The 13,280-nt window shown below is 43.0% G+C and overlaps 1 protein-coding gene across 10 annotated transcripts in view; it reads right to left on the bottom strand.

The window, feature by feature from the left end:
• The window catches only part of PRKAR2A (protein kinase cAMP-dependent type II regulatory subunit alpha), a 95,101-nt gene that overhangs the window by 31,342 nt on the left and 50,479 nt on the right, over positions 1-13,280 (bottom strand). For all 10 annotated transcript variants that reach the window (XR_010125595.1, XR_010125594.1, XM_054481738.1 and 7 more), the window contains 2 exons: positions 10,674-10,757; positions 3,265-3,371 (listed from right to left, as the gene is read on the bottom strand). Coding sequence is in view for 8 of the 10 variants with exons in the window: in XM_054481738.1 (XP_054337713.1) it covers positions 3,265-3,371; positions 10,674-10,757 (191 nt within the window). In the remaining 2 variants the exon portion in view is untranslated. The remainder of the gene's footprint in view (positions 1-3,264; positions 3,372-10,673; positions 10,758-13,280) is intronic.

Raw genomic sequence — 13,280 nt, 5'->3', positions numbered from 1 at the left:
AGAATTGCTTGAACCCGGGAGGCGGAGGTTGTAGTGAGCCAGGATTGCACCACTACACTCCAGCCTGAGCAACAGAGCAAGACTCCGTCTCAAAAATAAATAAATAAATAAATAAATAAAATAAATATATAGTTTTATATTATAATTTTATTTTAAAACTATTCTGGGCTGGGTGCGGTGGCTCATGCCTGTAATCCCAGCACTTTGGGAGGCTGAGGTGGGCGGATCACAAGGTCAAGAGATTGAGACCATCATGGCCAACATGGTGAAACCCCGTCTCTACTAAAAATACAAAAATTAGCTGGGCATGGTGGCGGGCACCTGTAGTTCCAGCTACTCAGGAAGCTGAGGCAAGAGAATCACTTGAGCCTGGGAGGCGGGGGTTGCAGTGAGCTGAGACCATGCCACTGCACTCCAGCCTTGCGACAGAGGGAGACTCCATCCCCCCAAAAAAACAAACAAAAAAACCTATTCTGTCATTACTTGTAGAATTTCTGTGTAAGAAGTATTAGCATAAAAGATGAAGACAAAAGTCTTTTCTCTGAGAAGATATTATTTATGCCATCTTTACCCTAAATCAGCATTTAGAGTAAAGAAAACATTTCCTTTGGACGGGGTGGTGGCTCATGCCTGTAATCCCAGCACTTTGGGAGGCTGAGGCGGGCAGATCACGAGGTCAGGAGTTCGAGACCAGCCTGACCAATGTGATGAAACTCCCGTCTCTACTAAAAATACAAAAAATTAGCCGGGCATGGTGGTGGGCACCTGTAGTCCCAGGTACTCGGGAGGCTGAGGCAGGAGAATGGCGTGAACCTGGGAGTCGGAGCTTGAAGTGAGCCGAGATCGCGCCACTGCACTCCAGCCTGAGTGACAGAGCAAGACTCCGTCTCAAAAAAAAAAAAAAAATTCCTCTAAGTGTGATAATTTGTCACAGGTAGCAAGAACCCAAAGGTTACTCAAGGAGGGAGAGTATTTTCCATTCAAGAATCTAAATAAGAAAAGGCTCAAGAAGAAACACAACCAATGAATCTAGTACAGCTATTTGATGGAAATTAAAAGAATCTTAAAAATGAGGAGAATAATTAGAAAAATTTGAATAAGGTGCATACATTAGATGTAGTATTGTATAAATGTTAATTTGTGTTTTTTATAATTGTTCTGTACTAAAGTAAGAGAATATCCTTTTTAGGAAATGCACACTGGGGTATTCAGAGATAAAGTGGCATTATATCTGCAACTTAAAACAACTTTTTTTTCTTTTGGTGGTGGGGACGAAGTCTCACTCTGTCACCCAGGCTGGAGTGTAATGGCACAATCTCAGCTCATTGCAACCTCTGCCTTGTGGGTTCAAGTGATTCTCCTGTCTCAGCCTTCCAAGTAGCTGGGACCACAGGCGTGCACCACCATGCCTGGCTAATTTTTTTTTTTTTTTGGTATTTTTAGTAGAGCTGGGGTTTCACCATGCTGGCCAGGCTGGTTTCGAACTCCTGACCTCAAGTGATCCGCCCACCTCAGCCTCCCAAAATACTAGGATTACAGGCGTGAGCCACCACGCCCAGCCTTGCCAACAACTTAATAAAGCAAAGGGAGTAGAACGCTAACCTAGGGAACCTGTATTTATAATTTTTTTTTTTTTTTTGAGACCGAGTCTCACTCTGTCACCCAGGCTGGAGTGCAGTGGCGTTATCTCGGCTCACTGTAACCTCCACCTCCCAGGTTCAAGCAATTCTCCTGCCTCAGCCTCCCAAGTAGCTGGGATTACAGGTGCACACCACCATGCCCGGTTACTTTATTTTTATTTTTTTTGAGACAAAGTCTCACACTGTTGCCCAGGCTGGTGTGCAGTGGAGCGATCTCAGCTTACTGCAGCCTCTGCCTCCCAGGTTCAAGCGATTCTCCTGCCTCAGCCTCCCGAGTAGCTGGGACTACAGGCACGTGCCACCATGCCCAGCTAATTTTTGTATTTTTAGTAGAGACGGAATTTCACTACATTGGCCAGGCTGGTCTCGAACTCCTGACCTTGTGATCTGCCCGCCTCGGCCTCCCAAAGTGCTGGGATTACAGGCATGAGCCACTGCGACCGGCCAATTTTTGTATTTTTTTAGTAGAGACGGAGTTTCACCACGTTGGCCAGGCTGGTTTCGAACTCCGGACCTCAAGAGATCCACCTGCCTCGGCCTCTCAAAAGTGCTAGGATTACAGGCATGAGCCACCGCACCAGGCCTATGATTAATTTTTTGCACTATTTAACTTTTCTGTAACTCTGAAATTACTTTAAGATAAAAAAATTATTTTTGTTTCCTTTTTATTATCTAGCTCCAAAAACCATTTTATTTTTAAATTAATGGAAGATATCAGGTGAAGCAATATCTTATGGGTGTTAAACTCTAGTGAGAGTGTTTCTTTCAGGACTAAGGAGATCAGAAGGACACCCACCTCACTGCCACTAGCCAGAGGATACTAAACTCAAGAGGTTAGGACACAGTAGGGTGAGCAGGTCAAGCCCAAATATTTCATCTTTTCCTAATACTTAGATCTGAGCCAGAGGGGTTAAGGTCAGGGCAGTGTATTCATGAGTAAAATCAGGCTCAAATACAAACATTCAAACGACTACAGTACCATGGCTAATTCTTCAAGGGATCAATTCACTTGACACTGGCAAATAACATGTTTATAAAGTACACCCTGCACTCCTTACTAACTGTAAAGGAGACTTTCCTTTTTTTTTTTGAGATGGAGTCTTGCTCTGTTGCCCAGGCTGGAGTGCAGCGGCGGGGTCTCAGCTCACGGCAACAACCTTCGCTAGGATTACAGGCGTGAGCCTCCTAGGTTCAAGTGATTCTCCAGCCTCAGCCTCCCAAGCAGCTGGGATTACAGGCATGCACCGCCACATCCGGCTAATTTTTGTATTTTTAGTAGACATGGGGTTTCACCATATTGGCCAGGCTGGTCTCAAACCCCTCACCTCAAGTGATCCACCGGCCTTGGCCTCCCAAAGTGCTGCAATTACAGGCATGAGCCACTGTGCCTGGCCTAAAGGAGACTTTCTACTCTAGATGATTGCTCTTCAAACATGAGTTGTGCTGAGGATTCAGGACAGCACTGGTAGAGAGGGACAAGCTGTGGACTCTCACAAGGCTTTGGGAAGCTTGTTCACCAGGCCCTAAGCCTCTCTGGGCTGAATACAGAATAGGATAAAGCATCTGCCCTGAGTCATGAATCCGATTAAGTGTGGCCACACAATTTCAAAGCTCCACCTCCTACCGTTCTATGACATAAAAGTTGTCTCCATCATCTCCTTGGTCAATGACATGCTCATCAGCTTTGACTATCCTTTCAAACATGGCATCGAGAACTTGAGAAAGCTGTTCCTGCAGGGTATGCACAAGAAGAAAAAAATAGCCTTTACATATGCTGGAAAAAAGCAGTAACCATAATTATCTCAATTTGTGACTATGTAACAGAAGTCCCCACATTCAAACAGAAACCTAGAGGTTGTCTGAAACAAATGCTTTCCTGGGACCATTCAGCTTTGCACCTCCATGCACCTCAGCAGACAGCAAACTGGCAAGTCTTCTGAGGCAGTATTGTTTTGAAAAAGCTTCCCAAAATTTACGCAAAAATATTATCTAAATTATGGTCCATGTTCTCCCAGCCACACCCACACGACTGTCACCTGCCTGATGGCTCCACTATGTCATGTGTAAAGTCACATGCTGCCACCTTCCTACAGCTGTTGACCTTAACAGGAGCATCAGGTCTAAAGGGCTGCTATGGCCTTAGAGGTTATCTTTTGGAACAGCACAACTTTTGACTAGTGAAACACGTCACTTAACCTCACTGAGCTTCAGTATCTTTTTTTGTTGTTGTTGTTCTGGAGACGGAGTCTCACTCTGTCACACAGGCTGGAGTGCAGTGGTGTGATCTCAGCTCACCACAACCTCTACCTCCCGCGTTCAAGTGATTCTCCTGCCTCAGCCTCCTGAGTAGCTGGGATTACAGGCCTGCGCCACCACGCCTGGCAAATTTTTATATTTTTAGTAGAGACAGGGTTTTGCCATGTCGGCCAGGCTGGTCTCGAGCTCCTGACCTCATGTGATCCACCCACCTTGGCTTCCCAAAGTGCTAGGATTACAGGTGTGAGCCACCGCGCCTGGTGAACTCCAGTTTCTTCATATGTAAAAAGGGTATAACAAAGATTCCAGGTCATCAATTTTTATGACCAAAGGAAAAAAACCTAGGAAAGTATTTATGAAACAACAGATACTCAATAAATGAGATCTATTATAAGACAGCTAATATTGCTTCATTTGCATACAGCACATACAATTACTAATATTGCCTGCCATAACCAGACATCAACTATGTCAATAAGTATAATGAAAAGAAAATAATACTATTAAATTCTAATGAAACAATGGTCTCAATCTGGGGCCAGCATCCCTGTCAGGGAGATCAGTGATTACTAGGGAGTCACTAAAGAATACCAGGTTCAATTAAAAAAAGAGACTTTCTCTTTGGAGAAATGTAGACTGAAGACCTGGAAAGAGAATAATTTTATGACTGCATAATTCCATGTGATTTTATGTTCTATCAGAGTGACTGTACTACCAAGATAATTGAGTATCACCAAAAAGTGTATTTAGTTCCACGTGTGTTGAATACTGTATAAGCTAACAAATACTAAAAAGCATGGCTTGCAAATGATGTGTTACCCACATTGACTGGAACGTGAGCCCAGTGTTGCCAGAAATCTCCTATTTAAACACTGGCAATAAATTTAAATTTTCATGTACAATACAGACCAAACACAACATCTGTACCTAGCCTGTGGGTTGCCTGCTGGAAGCCTCTTGTTCTGAGTAACTTTTCTTCTTCTAGTCTGGACTCTTCAAACACATGTGTCATGAGATATAGAATAACAGGGGCGGAAAGGGAGCATTTCTAGGTTAGAGAAGACTAAAATAACAACATGACAACCAAATGAAATACAGTAAGTCCTCAATGTGGTTGATAGGTTCTTGAAAACTGTGACTTTAAGCAAAACAATGTACAGAAGGTCCTCAAATAACACAGTTATAACACTGATGAGGGAAAAAAAAAGGTTTCATTATAGGTTGTTTTGCTTAAAGTTGCAGTTTCCAAGACTACCAACAATGTTGAAGTACTTACTATATGTGATTCAGGATGTTAGGTGAAGACTTACTGTATGTGATTCAGGATTGAAAAACAAAACAAAAAGCTATACAGAACTTTACTGGGAAAACGGGAAATCTGAGTATGGACTGTTGTTAGGTGATTTTATATTATACCAACATTAAATTTCTTGGGTTTATTAAATGGTATTGTGTTAACATAGGAAAATATTCTTTTTTTTTTTTTAAGACAGAGTCTCACTTTGTCACCCAGGCTGGAGTGCAGTGGCACGATCTTGGTCCACTGCAACCTCTGCCTCCTGGGTTCAAGCGATTTCTCCTGCCTCAGCCTCCCAAGTAGCTGGGATTATAGGTGCGTGCCACCAGGCCTGGATAATTTTTTTTTTTGAGACAGAGTCTCGCTCTGTCGACCAGGCAGGTGTGCAGCTGCACAATCTCGGCTCACTGCAACCTCTGCCTCCCGGACTCAAGCAATTCTCCTGCCTCAGCCTGCCCCGGACTCAAGCAATTCTCCTGCCTCAGCCTGCTGAGTAGCTGGGATTACAGGCATGTGCCACCATGCCCAGCTAATTTTTGTATTTTTAGTAGAGACAGGGTTTCACCATGTTGACCAGGCTGGTCTTGAACTCCTGACCTCAGGTAATCCGCCCGCCTTGGCCTCCCAAAGTGCTGGGATTACAGGCGTGAGCTACCTTGCCCAGCCAGAAAATATTCTTGTTCCTGGAAAATACATCCTAAATATTTAGTGGTGAAGAGTCATGATGTCATAAATGGCTCAGAACAAAAGAAAAGCATTTTATATATACTCTCTCTTCTTTCTCTCTGTACATAAACTTGCACACAAGAGAAAAAGCAAATGTGGTATAATGTTAACAACTGGCCAGTCTAAGTAAAGAGCATCTGGATATTCATGGCATTATTCTTTTGAATTTTCTGTAATTTCGAAAATTTAAAAATAGAAATTTGGGAAATACATTTAAAATTGGAAACAAATATACTAATCAGAAAAAATACTGACACTATAAAATGTTAGTAAGGATATGAAGCAACCTGAAATCTCATATGTTGTTGACAGGAATGCAAACTGGTAAAACTACTTTGAAAAATATCTGGCAGTTTTTTGGTTGTTTTTTTTTTTTTTTTGAGACAGAGTCTCGCTCTGTCACCCAGGCTGGAGTGCAGTGGTGCGATCTCGGCCCACTGCAACCTCTGCTTCCCAGGTTCAAGTGGTTCTCCTGCCTCAGCCTCCCGAGTAGCTGGGATTACAGGTGTGTGCCACCATGCCCAGCTAATTTTTGTATTTTTAGTAGAGAGGAGGTTTCACCATGTTGCCCAGGCTGGTCCTGAACTCCTGAACTCAGGTGATCTGCCCGCCTCGGCCTCCCAAAGTGCTGGGTTTACAGGCATGAGCCATCGCACCCAGCTGATCTGGCAGATTTTTTACAAAGTCAAACATATACCTATCCTATGACTCAGTAATTTTTCTCTCAGGTACTTTACTCAAGATGACTTGGGGGCCGGGTGCGGTGGCTCACACCTGTAATCCCAGCACTTTGGGAGGCAGAGGCGGACGAATCACGAGGTCAGGAGATCGAGACCATCCCGGCGAACATGGTGAAACCCCATCTCTACTAAAAATACAAAAAATAAAAAAATAAATTAAAAAAAATAACTTGGGGGAAAAGGTCACAAAAGGATTTGTACAAAATGTTGACAGTGTTAATCATAATAGCTAAAAACTAGAAATAGACCAAGTATTCGCTAACAGAAAAATGGATAAATTGGTATTTTTGAGCAATGAAATACTACTGAGCAATAAAAAGGAAATGAACTAACATTGCTGGCAATAAGACATACTGACATCATGGGCCCCTTGATATGATGCTTTCAGAGGGACACAATATAATTTCTGTGGTAGTCTCACTAAAAATATATAATCATATTCCAAAATCATGAGGAAACATCAAACTCAAATGAAAAGACATTCTATAGAATGACTAACTAGTACTCTTCAAAGTGTCAAGATTATGAAAGACAAGGAAAGACTGAAAACTGCCACAGATTGGAGAAGACTATGAAGAAATAACTGCTAAATCTAACATGGGATCCTGGACTGGATCCTCTACCAGAAAAAAGACATTATTGAGAAAAGTAATTATTAATTAATTAATTTATTTATTTATTTATATATTGAGACGGAGTTTCACTCTTATTGCCCAGGCTGTAGTGCAATGGTGTGGTCTCAGCTCACTGCAAACTCCGCCTCCTGGGTTCAAGCGATTCTTCCGCCTCAGCCTCTCAAGTAGCTGGGATTACAGGCACCTGCCACCATGCCCAGCTAATTTTTGTATTTTTAGTAGAGATGGGGTTTCACCATGTTGGCCAGGCTGGTCTCAAACTCTTGACCTCAGATGATCCTCCCTCCTTGGCTTCACAAAGTGCTGGGATTACAGGAATGAGCCACCGTGCCCATCTAAGTTATAACTTTTCAACATTAAAATGGTATTCTCCAACTCTAAGAAAACTAAATATTAGATTGACATAGAAACTTTCCTTATAGTAACTTCAATGGTATAAAATTTACAAGAGGTTTTATTCACAGATAAAGAAGCAAGCCCCTTTTCCATTTATCTGGATGGGTCTTCCAGGGAAAACAGCTAACACAGACCACTGTTTCTCACAACCAGCCTTTCCTTGAGCTCATGGTCCTTGTCTCATTCAGTCTCAAACTAACAAGCTCTGAGTAAAGCTCTGGCTATTACTGTAAACCACACGGTTATTAGTCTGGTTTACAGACACCAAGGTTAGTTAACTCCTCTGACTGATGCATTGTAAGCTCGTATCTGACTAGCCCAGATTCCTAAGGAGGGCTGTGGAAATGTCTTCAGGAGCCTTTTTGGTAGGAGCTGGGTAACAGAGGAAATGTAATTCCAGCCTTCCTGTCTCTGCACATTCTGGGACTCCTCAACAGGCCTAGCACCTTAGCCATTAATGCGGTTTTAAATTTTTAAATCTTTTTAATTTTAAATTTTTAACTTTTTTGAGATGGAATCTCACTCTGTCGCCAAGGCTGGAGTTCAGTGGTATGATCTCAGCTCACTGCAACCTCCACCTCCCCAGTTCAAGCAATTAACCTGCCTCAGCCTCCCGAGTAGCTGAGACTACAGGTGTGCGCCACCACGCCCAGCTAATTTTTGTATTTTTAGTAGAGATGGGGTTTCACCATGTTGGCCAGGATGGTCTCCATCTCTTGACCTCATGATCTGCCCACCTCGGCCTCCCAAAATGCTGGAATTACAGGTGTGAGCCACCGTGCCCTGCCAAATTTTGTATTTTTAGTAGAGATGGGGTTTCACCATGTTGGCCAGACTGGTCTTGAATTCTTGACCTCAAATGATCTGCCTGCCTCAGCCTCCCAAAGTGCTGGGATCACAGGTGTGAGCCCCCATGCCTGGCCTCATTCTTTTAATGTGTGGCCTTCAAAGTAGAGAAGAAACAGTAGAGAAGAATAGAGAAGAAACAGGAAATCTGAAGATTCTCTGTTACTATGAACTAATGTTTATGTCACCCCAAAATTTCATGTTAAAACCTGACTCCCAGTGTGATGGTATTAGAAGGTAAGGCCTTTGGAGAGTGACTGGATCATGAATGGGACTAGTTCCCCTATAAAGGAAACCCTGAGAGCTCCCTCCCTCCTTCCACCACGTGAGAACACACAGAGATGGTTATCTATGAACCAGGAAGTGGGCTCCTGATCAGACACCAAATCTGCTGGCGCCTTGTGCTTGGATTTCCCAGACTCCAGAATTGTGAGAAATTTCCACTGTTTATAAACCACCCAGGTTATGGTATTTTGTTATAGCAGCCCAAATGTACTAGGACACCTATCAGGAGGTAGCCCTCGTTCTTTATTTCTACCACCAAGAGAGGGAGGACAGGCCCAGGTCATAGATCCTATGTTAGGCCCTGCAGAAACACACCATTCCTAAGAAGCACTTATCACACACTGGCAAGCCAGTGGGTTAACTATTATCAATGAAGGGAACTACATACCAGCATCTTCAGAAAAATCAATCTCTTTGTAGGATAAATTCAGACTCTCCTAGCTAAGCCAGAGTCATGCAAATCTGAGCATTTCCTTGCAACATGACAAAACTGCATGCTCTTCAAATTATCAGTATTGTCTTGGAGAAAGTGCCAAAGCAGCTCAGAAAAATACAGCAGTCCTCCCTTTATCCATGGGGAATATGTTCCAAGGGGATATGTGGATGTCTGAAACCACAGATAGTGTTGAACCCTACTGCTGTCAATTGGAACACATTTCTGTTCCACCCACAAATGTAACGCCTTTTCCATCTTAACCAAGTACTTAACACGCACTGTGGCTGTAACTTGTGCAGTTTGAGGTGCCACAGCAAAACTAGCATAAATTTATTTTTCCTTCTTCACAGTTTTCACAGATAGAAGATTCATTCTTATTCTATTTTTTTTTTTTTTTTTTTGAGACGGAGTCTTGCTCTGTCACCCAGGCTGGAGTGCAATGGTGCAATCTCAGCTCACTGCAACTTCCACCTCCTGGATTCAAGCAATTCTCCTGCCTCGGCCTCGTGAGTAGCTGGGATTACAGGTGCACACTACCACACCTGGCTAATTTTTGTATTTTTAGTAGAGACAGAATTTCACTGTTGGCCAGCCTGGTCTTGAACTCCACCCACCTCGGCCTCCCAGAGTGCTAGGATTACAGGCATGAGCCACCACACCCAGCCAGAAGATTCATTCTTACCATAGATTTTTGCAACCTCAGCATACAATTTCTTTCTTTCTTTCTCCCTCCCTCCCTCTCTCCCTCCCTTCCTTTTGTTCCTTCCTTCCTTCCTTTCCTTTTCTTTCTCTCTTCCTTTCTCTTTCTCCCTCTCTCCCTTTCTTCCTTTCTTTCCTTAAGTTTCTCTCACCTTTTCACTTAAAGGAAGCATTTTATGGCTTCTTTTTGGCATATCCGAATTGCCAGCGTTGCTTCTCTTCTGCTTTGGGCCATTATTAAGTAAAATAAGGGTTACATGAATATGAGTACTGCTATATGGTGACTAAGTGACTCATGGGCAGGTGGCATATATGGCATGAATACACTGGGACAAAGTGATGATTTGTGTTCTGGGTGGCAGTAAAGCAGGACAGCATGAGATTCATCACACTACTCAGAATGGCATGCCTTTTAAAACTTAGGAATTATTTCCGGAATTTTCCATTTAGTATTTTTGGACTGTCATTGACTATGGGTAACTGAAACCCTGGAAAGCAAAACCAAGGATAAGGGGGACTACTGCACTAAAAGGCATCTGAAAGATCATGTCTGGGTTAAAGTGGTCAATACAATGAAAACATCTGTATGTAAGATGAATCTAAGGTTTTAAGCTTAATACGGCTGTGGCTAGGATGCTAAAAATTAAAGTTTCAGTGACAAATAGGAGCAAAGCTAAAAGATCATTATAATAAAAATACTTTAGAAATCAATGTTACCTGATCAAGATTTTTGAAAAGGAGAATATCTTTGCAAGCTTCCTGAAGTCTGCATCTCTGTTCATCAGTTTTAGGATGAATCACCTGCCAATCCAAATAAAACCATGGAAACTGTTTTATTCCATTTTAAAATAACCACTTAAAGATTGGTATATTTCTTTCTCCAAAAAGTGGGAAAAATAAAGAGCATGGTTTCTGTTATTTTAGTTTTACATAAATATCAAGCTGTATGCTAAGGGTGGAGGGGCAATGTAATATAGGGGTGAAAAGCACCAACCCTGAAGCCACCTGCCGACTACATGGCTGGCAGCAAGTCAGCTGTTCCCTGGGAGTCTCAGGATCTTCATCTATAAAGCAGAGGGGTTATAAATTTGTTCATTAAACAAATATTGAGCATCGACTCAAAAAAAAAAAATACATCTTTTAATCTGACCAGAAATAATAGATGTTAAAAGTGTTGGCCGGGCAAGGTCACTCATGCCTGTAATCCCAACACTTTGGGAGGCCGAGGCAGGCAGATCACGATGTCAGGAGATCAAGACCATCTTGGCCAACATGGTAAAACCCCGTCTCTACTAAAAATAGAAAAATTAGCTGGGCGTGGTGGCGCAGGTCTGTAATCCCAGCTACTTGGGAGGCTGAGGTAGGAGAATCACTTGAACCACGGAGTCGGAGGTTGCAGTGAGCCAAGATCGTGCCACTGCACTCCAGCCTAGCAACAGAGAGAGACTCTATCTAAAAAAAAAAAAAAAAGGGCCGGGCGTGGTAGCTCATGCCTGTAATCCCAGCACTTTGGTAGGCCGAGGCAGGCGGATCACAAGGTCAGGAGTTCCAGACCAGCCTGACCAACATGGACAAACCCCGTCTCTACTAAAAATACAAAATTAGCTGGGCATGGTGGAGCATGCCAGTAATCCCAGCTACTTGGGACGCTGAGGTAGGAGAATCGTTTGAACCAGGGAGTTGGAGGTTGCCGTGAGCCAAGATCGTATCACTGCACTGTAGCCTGGCGACAGAGCAAGATTCCGTCTCAAAAAAAAAAAAAAAAAAAAAGCTGGGCACGGTGGCTCACTCCTGTAATCCCAGGTAATCCCAGCACTTTGGGAGGCCGAGGTGGGCGGATCACGAGGTCAGGAGTTCAAAACCAGCCTGACCAACATGAAGAAACCCATCTCCACTAAAAATACAAAATTAGCTGGGCGTGGTGGCACATGCCTGTAATCCCAGCTACCCGGGAGGCTGAGGCAGGAGAATCGCTTGAACCCAGGAGGCAGAGGTTGCAGTGAGCCAAGATCACGCCATTGCACTCCAGCCTGGGCAACAAGAGCGAAACTCTGTCTCAAAAAAAAAAAAGAGAGAGAGTGTTAAGTATTTTAAATTTGTGATATTAAATTAGAAAAAAACTGTTTTACAGTCATCAATAATTTTACAATAACTAGAACAAAAAAATTAATCTACATGATTTTTACATTCACAAAAATGGTAGCATTTATTAGAATACTTCAGAAAGCTTTCATAAGTTACTCATTTTAAGGGTAACTTGATTTAAGGGTAACATAATAGATTACTAAAGTTTTTTTTTTTTTTTTTTTTTTTTTTTTTGAGACGGAGTCTAGCTCTGTCGCCCTGTCGCCCAGGTTGGAGTGCAGTGGCGCGATTTTGGCTCACTGCAACCTCCACCTCCCAGGTTCAAGTGATTCTCCTGCCTCAGCCTCCTGAGTAGCTGGGATTACAGGCGGGCGCCACCATGCCTGGCTAATTTTTGTATTTTTAGTAGAGATGGGGTTTCACCATATTGGTCAGGCTGGTCTCGAACTCCTGACCTCTTGATCCGTCCGCCTCGGCCTTCCAAAGTGCTGGGATTACAGGCGTGAGCCACCGTGCCTGGCCCACTAAAGGTTTTTATAACAGCAATCTTTTTTTTTTTTTTTCTTGAGATGGAGTCTCACTCTGTTGCCCAGGCTGGAGTGCAGTGGCGTGATCTCAGCTCACCACAACCTCGGCCTCCCGGGTTCAAGCGATTCTCCTGCCTCAGCCTCCTGAGTAGCTGGGATTACAGGTGCCTGCCACCACGCCCAACTAATTTTTGTATTTTAGTAGAGACGAGGTTTCACCATGTTGGCCAGGCTGGTCTCGAACTCCTGACCTCAGGTGATCCACCCGCCACGGCCTCCCAAAGTGCCAGGATTACAGGCATGAGTTACCACACCCAACCTATAACATCAATCTTTTAAAAATGATAGTTCATACATGCCCTCATAAAAGTAATTTATGTTGGGAGGCTGAGGCAGGAGAATCACTTGAACCCAGGAGGCGGAGGTTGCAGTGAGCCGAATTCGCGTCACTGCACTCCAGCCTGGGCGACAGTGTGAGATTCTATCTCCAAAACAAACAAACAAACAAACAAAAGTAATTTATGTCAATTGTACAGAAGTTTAAAAAACTAAGTTTTTTTTGTTTTTTTTTTTAAAAAGCACCCAAAAATCAAACATGGTCTTGCCACAACCACTGTTAACATCTGGGGTATATCCTTCCAGACAAAATTTTCTATATATACATACATACATACAAATAAATATATATATTTCAAATTTCTTAATTTACAAA

This window comes from Pongo pygmaeus, chromosome 2 (genome assembly GCF_028885625.2).
Source record: "Pongo pygmaeus isolate AG05252 chromosome 2, NHGRI_mPonPyg2-v2.0_pri, whole genome shotgun sequence".
Lineage (NCBI taxonomy): Eukaryota > Metazoa > Chordata > Mammalia > Primates > Hominidae > Pongo > Pongo pygmaeus.
This window is presented reverse-complemented; position numbering and strand designations above follow the sequence as displayed.